Raw genomic sequence first — 10,967 nt, 5'->3', positions numbered from 1 at the left:
TGCTGATGACGTAAGAGATATGTTCGAGAGGCGTTCTCTGACCCATGTAAACTACAGACTTACAAATGTGAACGGTCTTCTATGGGTCTTCTAACACATACATACCGAGCTTACTGGTAGTGTAACTTTGAATAAAAATTATGTTTTGTTTTGTTTGTGTTTGTGTTTACAAAAAAAATCAATATCTTTGTAAAAAATAACTCTCTTACCAACTTTGATTTTTATTTTTCACGTGTTCTTTACAGAAGACCGCGGTCATAAAGACTGTGACTTTTAAAAAGTGTTTGTTGAATTTTATTTTATTTTATTTACCATGTTATATGTATATAATGTATATGTTCACTCATGTTTTATTACTAAAAATATGCAATTCGTATTTGTAGCTTTCAAGTAGAGCAATCCCAGGAAAAAAACAAAAACAAACCCATACGTGACTCCATGATCCTCCGTCTCTCGACTATAAGCCCTCGAATTTAAAGTTGGAAAGCACAAGACCTTCAAAGAATTAAATTTCGTGTACGTCATGAATACTAGTGCCATTGGTTTTTCGAATTTTCCGACGGTACTTGAACATATCATAGCAATACATGCAGGACTCCACTAGATGACGTATTCTGCAAAGAAACCACTCAGCCCTAGAGTAGAGAGGGCTCTGCTTCTGACTTGTGCTGGAAACTGGACCTAAATTATGGACAATAACTTTTTTCTTTTCTTTATCTACATGTGTGTAGAATAATTTTCACCACCAACTAAGATATTTAAAAGCTGTATAAATAAAAGAAATAAAAAAAAATTTGCACACACCCTACTGACAGAAATAAAAACCTGGAGCTGGTTTGCTTCTGTATCATTGAATGTGTACTTGTCTAATACATGCTGTTCTTTGCTGGCAGAGGAAATGAAGCCCTGTACTTGGTCCCTCCCAGGCCGCATGATGACGTTGTCCTGCTGACACTACGGATGTGGCCCTCATTGCTGGAATCTATTTTTAGATCCAGCCTCAAGGGCCAGACAGACAAACAGGGCAAACTGTCACTCAGACCACCTGCCACAGTTAGGCAAGTAGCCAAGGCATGCTGGCTGTGCGAGACTGAAAAAAGAATAAGAGTACTGCAGTTGTGACCTTCATCAGAGGCTTCAACTTCCTGAGAATTTTGTTTAGGTTGATAGAAATATCTCAGCGTCCCTGGTGGCCTCTGTATTGTTGGAGCTACGTGAAGGGGAGGAAAATAGAAACACATATGTATCACTCATGGGCAGGACAATATATCTGCAGCCGAGGACAGTGGATATCATATCCTCACTATTGTTTCATGGAATGTAGGGATTTTAAAGGGGAGTTCCACTAAATTCACACATAAAGGTCATTTTATTCGTCACAAGGTAGTACTCGCCCTGTTGGAGTACTTGTACAATGTGCTGCTGAATTTAAAGCTGAAAATAAAATCTAGATGATGTTGTCAGGTCAAAGTGAGGATGTGGAGTTTCAGGTTTGCATGAAAGTTCATGACCAATACAAGATAATACGTAAATGCACGAATACATGCATAGTGTGCACTAAATCTAATAATGGAAACACTCTAAGAAGACCAATTCTGAGCTAATCTAGTCTCAGTTACTGTAGATAGTCCTGTCCTTGCACACTCTGTTTCAGGAGCCAGTGGTTAACTAACAGGGTTAATAGTTTTAACCCCTGCTCTTGAGCAAGACGTTGATCCCCAAAGTGTAAACACTGGCAGTGCTAGATATTTCAAAGCACTTTATCCTGCTAGAGTAGACTGTGTACTGTCACACTGGCTGTAGGCTGAGTATACAAAAGCCAAAAAAAGTCTGGTTCCACAACTATGCAGTCTATTTTAATTCAGTAAAATCTACATAAGGGACACTTTTAAGAAGAATAGGCTATAAAGACTGAATATATCACATATACATATTAAAAAACAGTTCTTTAAAGGCCCTAGTTTCTACAGCTATGGGACCATCATTGCGTAGAGAAGCCTTTAAAGCACTCTTGAGAATATTCTATGACTTCTCTCAGAAATGTAATACTGACACCTTTAAGAAGAATGAAGAAGCAGCCAGAGGTTCTGGAGCTCTAGTACATCTTTTCCACTGATGCAGTGCCAGTGGCTAAAATAGAACTCTTTAAACTCTTTAAAGACCACACTGCTACAGAAAAGCCCCACATGCTGGTCTTAAATTTGTACCCCAAAGATCAGTGGCAATCAGAAGAAATTCACGGGTGATTGCTGATCCAGTGTGCTAACATTTCCTTTCCCATTGGAGTCACTGCAGCTTCCATGACAGTGTTTGGTTCTAAAACTCTAAAACAAGGCTGGTTCTCCAAAGGTGCCAATGAAGAAGTCTTGAGGAAGTCTGGTCACATGACTAGGATGACTGCATCACAGAGATGCTGTCCTAAGATGTTTTGGACTCATATAGAGTTCCCAGATTCTCAGCCACCACACCATGTTTGAGGTTAGGAAAAACCTTCTCAATTCCCGACACAGAACCCTTTGAAGTAGAAAAGCCTGGTGTATTTATTTTCAACTGTTGGCACCTGATAGAGTCCAAAGTGGCCACTTTGACATGTTTTGTCTGGATGCGCTTTAGTTTCTTATATTTTCCTCATTTTTTGGTAACCTTTTGCTCTCAGTCTCAGGTGGAGTTGTTGGACTGGCATTAAGTCTCAGGTTTTCCTGTCTGGACAGTTCTTCCCACGCCTGTTCCTAATGGTGTGATTAATGAATAATTTTGTTGATGGGTGGTGATTGTCCTTGCTGTGGTTGTCTGTAATCTCCTGTGCCTGTGTAATGCTCTTTCTCTGTGAACATGCTGCCTCCAAGTCACACATTCCTGAAGACTGTGAGCACCATCAGCTGCTTTTCTCAGCTCTGGCATGCCAGCACAGTCACCCTCAAAGGACTAACCTCTTCTCCACCTGCTTGCCAGCTCTCCACCCATCTCCTCTCAGCAACTAGCTAACCAAGTATACCTCCTGAGTTCTGAGTAAGACACTTGAAAACTCTCACTCTTACCAGTATCCGTCTTGCTGCACTTCAATAAACATCTAAACCTGCCAGCGTCTGCTCTTGGTTGGTTGTTCAAACCAGCTTAAGACACAGTAACAGGTGAGAAATCATATTTCATTACAGAATGAGTGTGGACATTAAAGGGAGTGGTAAAGCAAATATACAGAGAGCTCATAAGGCACATCTATCTGCACAGCTGAGGCTATTAGAACATATCTGCTTAACTCTGGTTCTAATGTATACACCACAGATCTGCAGTGAAAGACCTGCAGTCAAAACAGTAACCTGCAATACTGCAAGACTGACCTGGGAAATGTTTGCAGGTGAGACTGATCTGGAAGACTATGCCAGTTCAGTTCTGGGATGCAGACACTTTTGCATTACAAAAAAAGGACAATAAAGCTGTACAGCAAAGCAGGAATGCAGCCTTCAGGTCAGGGTACAGAGGAGCCTACAGCTCAGCCATATTTACTTCCTCCTCTCCATCTGCTTTCACGCATTCACTCATTTAGGGATCTGAATTCAGCCTACAAGAAGTGTAGCTCCTTGATCTTCCCAGTCATTCATCTGACACCAAGAAATACCAAGCAGGATGCAAACAGGCAGACAACTGCTCCGATTTGACTGTATATCATTTTATTTTGCGTTCTCAACATTGTCACAGTACTAGTTTTACATCAATGGGTATTTTTCTACTTAGAAACAGAATGCATAATAAAATAAGAGCACTCCTCTCTTCCCTTTGACTTCAGAAGTCTGGCTGTGAGTGTGAGAAAACAGAAGCATCTCAGGAAAGACGACAGAAACGGTGTTAGCCGTGTAACAATTGGCTGTTCATCTCTAGATCCTATGATAATTCAGTCCTGTCGGAGGCAGAGAGAAGCAGTTTGATTATGTAAAGATCACAAGGGAGCAGGAATGCACCTTCAATGTAACTGTAGACACTGAATAGTAATAATAAGAATAATTAATAACAATAATTTACAGACTATTTACATATGTTACTCATTCTTTATTACCAGCTTGCCATTAAAATATTTCCTCCGTGTCCAGCCCTCTTTACTTTTACTTCAAGTCACATTAGATTCCATATTTACACTCAGCAGTACCCTGCCAGGTCTTTATACTCTACAGTGGAAATATGGGTGAAATGCATGCCGGAGGAGAATGATGCACAAACAAAAAGACACACTAGCAGGCCAAAACTCGTCTAGATGTAAACAAGCACAAGTCAGGGAAGTCGTAGCTATGCTGGAAGGTTAAGTTCTAGTCAAGCACGCCGCTTGACAGAGCAACGGTTGAAAAAACAACAACAAATGAAACCAAAAAAAGAGAGTAGAAGAAAGAAACAGTAGGCATCAATGGCATGCAGCAAAGCACCTCACATGGAATCTGGACAGGTTTCACAATAGATCAGTGCTCTGAAGGAACTGGAAGGTTGTAGGGTAATAAAAGTAACTCGGGCTCCTTTTTTGGGATCTGCCTGTACCTTTACTCTCTAATAGCCTGTTGGTGTTCGAATCCTGGTCTGAAGACAAACTTTGTGATTGGTCGGGTACAGCGTTGGGTTTTAAATACAGCCCGCAGTAGATTTCATGTTAAACTGATTTTAACAATGCAATATTGGCACTTTCCTGACACTGTAGCACAGAAACTGCAGCCAACTATAAGGTGTGAAAGTTACAGGAGCCTACAGTGCACGGACACAACAAAATCTATTTTAAAGGTACTTTTTGTAAGGACATATTGCAAATTGTACACATGCGTTAATAAAACTTTCACCACCAGGAGGCAGTGGTTTTCTCAGCAGGTGTGTTGAAATGTTTACGGAGGCGTCGTTCTTTTCATTTTTTATGTTTTTTATTGTGTTGCCTTTTGCAGGCTACCATTGCAAATAGGAATGTTTTCGTAATGATTTACCTGATTTACAAGTTGTAAAGTTACATTTATTTCAGCACCATCTTGTGGAACAAATGTGCATTGCATGAAAGTACGGCTGGGCCTTATTTTAACTTAACCCTGTAACGCCAAGTATATCATAATTGATACATGAGATTTTTAGACCCTTACATTATCAGTGTGATTTATTTTTTCCTGAAAAACCTGAATAAACTGCACAATAAAATTTTAAGCAATAAATTGCATAAAAATGCCAGTTGTAGCAATAAATTAAAACTCATATATGCATATTGATATTTCACTTCTTTTTTTGTAAAAAATGAAAAGTGAGGTTGAATAAACACTCTCAAATGAATTTTCTGGCAGTTATTTCTTGGTTCAGGCTTTTCAGGGTTAATCCCATACAGAGATGACGTCGATGAAGTCATAGTATTTGGTTTCCCCCCCACATTATTTGACAGCTTCAGTTCATTTCAGAAGTTTTTTATTCTAATGGAATAGATTTTAAATACGTACCTTTAAATAAAATTTTACTTTTTCTACAAAAAAAAAGAAAAAAAAAGAAAGAATCTAATTGGTTTTTTTTAAAAAAACATTACTAAATGCTTTACAAAATCAGTAATAAAACTTTAAGAAGCACAAGCTCTGGGTTGCCAGGTTGTAAGGTCTTGGCAAATCTACATCCTCACTGAACATTTCCAGGAAATACTGAAGCAGTTCTCATAGTTTTTGTATCTTATTTGCTTAGAGTATCACCTCAATAAGAGGCAGGTTATACTGTTTTATGTGAGAGTGGAGGGGAAACTGTGCCAAGTGTGGAACCTGCTTTGTATATCAACGAAAATCACTTGAAACTGCCCTATGGACTTTGCACAAACTCTAAATTCTGCTTGCACACGTGGGAGGTTTTACTTGTGCTTTCCAAACCAGAGTGGAATCATATAAAATTGCTTATTAAACCTACTAATGTTTGGAAACTCAACAGAGCACCTTTAGCCTGTGGAAAAAATTTGAAAATTACATTTGAAAATCTATATACTGATAACATTGTGCAGCCAATCAGAAACTAAATGGCTTAAAAAGAAGGAGAACAGAGCTGTAACTGCTTGTTTCAGACAGCGCTAAACTGAGTATGTAATGGATTATTCTGAACAGTGAAAAGCATGCAAAGCTACTGCAATAAAAGCAGAGAGCTAAAAAACAGTGTAGCAAATACCATTTATAATAATCAGCCAGCTGCAGACTACGGATTCCTGGAAAAAAAAGCTACTTTTGGCTGCTCTTTGCCAAAGCAGTTAGCGCCTCATGTTTGATGCCCGTCCTTACACAAACACCAAGGGATCTGTGTCTCTTCTCTGGGTTGAAGAGGGGACGTTTGGCTTGTTGGGTGAATGTGTAAACTACTAGACTGTTAGAGAGAAACCTTAAAAACGTGTAATTTATAGTATATCATAAAAATGTGTAATTTCCTGTATAACTGGGTAAACATTAGGCCACAAGACACTTTCCAGAACCTGGCAACCCAAAAGTTGTCTTATAATGAATACAAAGAGCATTTCTAAGCGTATTATTCAATCAAACATTATGAAGCAAGTACAAAGTGTGGCTTTAACTGAGGGCATATATATTTAAGAATACTGATCTACTGGACACCACTTGAAAATGGTAACGTGTGCGCCGCTGACAGACAGAGAGAAAATGTGAAGATAAAAGTTTCCTTTTTAAATAATCGATTATCACTCTGATTTTCAAATGACAGAACACACAGAGCTTCCCCGTTACAGCTTTGATCAGGTCCTGCTTTAACTACAGTTGAACACTAACGATCCAGTTTAACTACTGTACTGCATGTGGATCGGGTTAAAATACAGATTTGGTTACTTATCGTCTGGAGTGACATGAACACATCGCTGACTTCGGTTAGCTGTATTTGAAGAAGTCAAAACTATTCTACCATTCTTTTTTTTTTAAACAACTGTCAACTGTAACACTGATATAGTTTGGGAGTACACAGTTTGAAAATAGCCTCAAGATATAACGTTACATGCAGTTCTTTTCTGTGACACTCTGCATCAGTGTGAAAGGTCCAGTTCCTCCAAATCCATGTGGATACTTGCACTTCACTGAAACACTGAGAAAGAAATGCCAGAGGACGCCGGAGGGAGAAAGTAAAGGGCGAAACTAACAGAACGACCAACAGATTGAACTTGTTCTTCAACAAAAACAAACAACAACAACAACAAAAAACAGTAAATACATATTGCACTAGTTTAAAAAATGCATCTCACAGTCTTTAAGCAGATACAGACTAACTCCTGCCATTGATATCAGCTATGTAGAATGAGCGCTGCATCTGTTGCTTTCAGAAACAGAAAATATGCTCCAGGACAGCAGCCCCCCTGCCTCCGCTCCACACACACACCACAGATACTGTGCACGGGATGACCGGGAGGTACAAGCAGCCATCCCATAATATGTCAGAAAGATGATTGATATAAAACCGCTCTCCGTAATGAGTCAAGCATAAGGGCGCTGTCACCATCACAGAATGATAATTATTGATTTTTGCTCTGTGGCGTCCATCCCAGGGAAAAAACCTCAAGACAAAACAAAACAGTCAGTTACGGCACGCTCGCCGTTCCAGCAGACGCACGGGGAAACCGAAGAGGGAGAGGCCACGCTCAGCCAGCTGAGAGCTTCCACAGTGGGACATGTTTCCCTGCTGCACAGTTTCTCCCTCAGTTTCCACATGAAAAACATCCAGCGTCGTCCTCCTCCCCCTGCAGGACAGACTTGCAGAGTCCCACCAGGCTGCAGGACAGCCTTTATATATTCGTATTGTTCATTGGATTCTAAAAAAATAGTTAAAAAAATAAAAGGAGGGCAGGCAAGCAGCGAGTGCCGCTGGCTTCCTTTGCTTTCAGAGCAGGGGAGAGAGAGAGCTCCGGCCCGGAGACACATGCAGTGGATGAGACTGTAGGTGGGCTGGAGTGCAGCAGCCCTCAACAATCTAACTTCTAGCTCAAAGGCAACCATTCACAGCAGTACTCTTGCGTCCGACTGCCTAACTAAGAAAAGCTTTGATTGGTTTCTTAACAGTGAAACTACGCCATCTATGTGCAAGTATAATACTGAGAGTTTTCATCGATGCTGTTTGTTCTGTAGTAATAACTATAATAATAACATTTGATATTATTATTTTACAAAATACTATGCACAATATACATAAAGCAATCTGTGTGACTAAATTAGTAAATGCTTTAATAATTGGCACATTTATCACTGCTAACAGAGATATCACAGTGCACTGTGAGCTACTGCTACATTAAATACTTGCACAGCCACGGCTGAGGCTGAGCTGTCGTCTTCGTGTCTGTTCAGCCAAACCGTCTTGACAACGTTTAAAGTTACTGTGTGAAGATTAATATGTACTTCTTGTGTAAAATACTAGTAAGCGAGTTCCGGTAGTTTACTGAGAAACAAACAGTAGTTGTGGTCTTTGTGCATGCTCTTGTCTGTTGCTCCTGAAGCGGGTAGACATGTCTTATGTCCTGAAACAAAATGATAGAAGCGGCTCTAAAAGAAAGGAAAAAAATCTGAAGGAGGCACAACGGGATCTCGTCTGGCTTCGTAGCCCCAGACCGGCGATGCACAGTGCCACCATCATGTCAGCCCAGGAGGAAAAAGTTCAGCTGCAGGGTCCAGAGAGGACGACCTGCCCCTCACACCACTGTGCTGATGCCGCTGTGCTTGGGCTTGGTGCTGCTGGGTCCCTGGGAGGATGGTGGCGGTGCGCCGTGGTGGTGGGGAGGGCCGTGAGTGGGGTGGGTGGAGGAGTGCGGTGGGTGGCTCCCGTGCCCATGGGGCCCGTGAGGATGAGCCGGGTACGGCTGCTGCTGGCTGTGAGACGGGGGAGGGTGGTACTGGTGCGGTGGGTGCTGCAAGTGGGCCGGCGGGTGGTAGTGGTGATGGTGGTGATAAGGGGGTGGGTTCTGGGTCATGTGGCAGAACTGGGCGTGGTGCGGGTGCATGGGCACCGGTCCTTCCGTCTCCACGCGGGCTGTGTGGTGCAGGTTGGCTGGGTGCGGGGTGTGGGAGATGAGAGTAGGGTGCAGCTGGGGCTGAGGGGTGGGGCTTGGCGACTTCACACGCCTGGTGCCGAACAACGATCCGAGCAACGAGGAAGAGTTGGGCAGGGACTGGGCGCTGTGACGGGATGGGCAGTCTCGGCTGGACGGGGCTCTCCGCCGCATGTGAGGACTGCTAATGATGGACCCCTGCAAGAGAGAAGGCTGTCAGATCACACAGACAATCACGAGATCCACAGCAGACAAACGCACACCTGCACTTTCGTATGCTCTGCAGCGTGCACAGCCTCGCTCAATTCTTTTCACAGCGGCACCGACCACATGACCAGCTACAGCTGATCTCAAATCTCCCATGATTGCTTGTGCTGCCTTGTGGAAAAGCATCGCCATTTCCTTTTCCAGTTCACTGCCTTTGTTTGTCTATCCATGCTAACATCTCACGCTCCACTCTCCCTAAATGGTCTGGAGGCTCAGCTTGCCGAGCCTGTCAGAGCCTGCAGTGTCTGCGCTGTCATGAGTAGACACACAGCTTGTACGTCTTCAGCTCTGACAGCAGATGCTTTTGTGAGTTTTCATCACTCCTACCTCTGGTTTCTGAGCTCTCTAAATACATGTAAAATCACTTATGGATCTGTGGACAACAATCTGACATGGCAGACCTGAATAAGGTTTTTTGCCATTTGCATGCAGCTCATACTTTTAGATTTACTGTCTTTAACTTAAAACAGAAATTTCCCCCAAGCCTGGTGAAGAAGTAATTTGTACATTTTCTTTACATTTTCATAGCACAAAACACACAATAAACGATAAATATAACATAAGATAAATACAACACAGTCTAACCAAAATTAATAAAGCCATGCATAAAGTGCACAATGAACTTATAATAGATGATCTTCAAAATCCAAAAGTTCAGCCTATTTAATTATGATCTATACGTGTGTTTTTACACATGAATACTGCTAAATTAACAGAGTTGCATAATATTCAGAATGATTTGCGATGGTGTCAGCGTGCTTTGAAGGTAGTGCATTTTATTTAAATGACAAGGAAGGGTAGTTGTGAACTGTTTTTAAAAGTTAAACACTTTGAGCTGGAACTAATTGACTTGTGATGTTGGTTTATAGTGCTGAAGGAATTTAAATCAATCTATTTATACGGCGTCAAATCACAACAACAGTCACCTCAAAGTACGATATAATGTAGGGTAAAGACTGCAAAAATACAGAGAAAACTCCAATAATCAGATGACCTCTATGTGGAAGCCCTTGGTGACAGTGGGAAGGAAAAACTCCCTTTTAACAGGAAGAAACCTCCAGTACAGCTTGGGGGAGAAGGGATGGAGTAGATTCAAAGTAAATGTGTTTTAAATGTGTTTTAAAGCCTTTAATATTTCTGTGTTCTGTTCTAAAACATAAAATACATTTTAAAAAATGGTAACGTAGCGATCATGCTTCAGTCCCAGTGATTCTGAATCTAGTCTGAAGTTTTTCAGAGATGGAGAAATAGTAAGTTGTGGTATCTCTTCATGGGACTTGTGTAGTAATAGTTAGATTCAAGCTAGCATTGAAGTAAACTAAAAATGTATGCTAGTCTCAAATCATTAAATCAAGTTAACTCTGTCAGCCATATATAAAACAGACCAGGTCATGTTCTCATTACTTTATAATTTACAGTATCATTTTTTTATTTTTGAATTACTCATCTGAATCTGCTAACATAAGTTATCAATGCAAACAATAGGGTAAAAACTTCCATATTATCCTGTAATACAAAGGTAATGCAGAACACTGGACTGGAGCACAAACTGGAGGAAGTTCAGAACAGTCCCACTCTGAGTAGGTACAACATATCATCCTCTATGTTGGATAAGTGCAACAGTGAAAAAGGACAGGACTTTCTTGTTGATGTCAGAGGTCTGTAAAAGAAACTTCAAACTGTGTCAGCA

General features: G+C 41.1%; 1 protein-coding gene across 11 annotated transcripts in view; it reads right to left on the bottom strand.

The window, feature by feature from the left end:
* Positions 1 to 3,646: 3,646 nt before the first annotated feature.
* The window catches only part of iqsec1b (IQ motif and Sec7 domain ArfGEF 1b), a 246,871-nt gene continuing 239,550 nt past the window's right edge, over positions 3,647 to 10,967 (bottom strand). For all 11 annotated transcript variants that reach the window (XM_085272895.1, XM_085272897.1, XM_085272899.1 and 8 more), the window contains one exon: positions 3,647 to 9,208. In XM_085272895.1, coding sequence (XP_085129021.1) covers positions 8,654 to 9,208 — 555 coding nt within the window. In that variant the 3' untranslated portion in view covers positions 3,647 to 8,653. The remainder of the gene's footprint in view (positions 9,209 to 10,967) is intronic.

This window comes from Mchenga conophoros, linkage group LG5 (assembly GCF_057382185.1).
Source record: "Mchenga conophoros isolate Kocher_MC1m ecotype Shallow Benthic linkage group LG5, M_conophoros_male_GT1.1, whole genome shotgun sequence".
Taxonomy (NCBI): domain Eukaryota; kingdom Metazoa; phylum Chordata; class Actinopteri; order Cichliformes; family Cichlidae; genus Mchenga; species Mchenga conophoros.
Note: the sequence above shows the minus strand (reverse complement) of the source record. Positions and strands in the feature narration are given on the sequence as shown.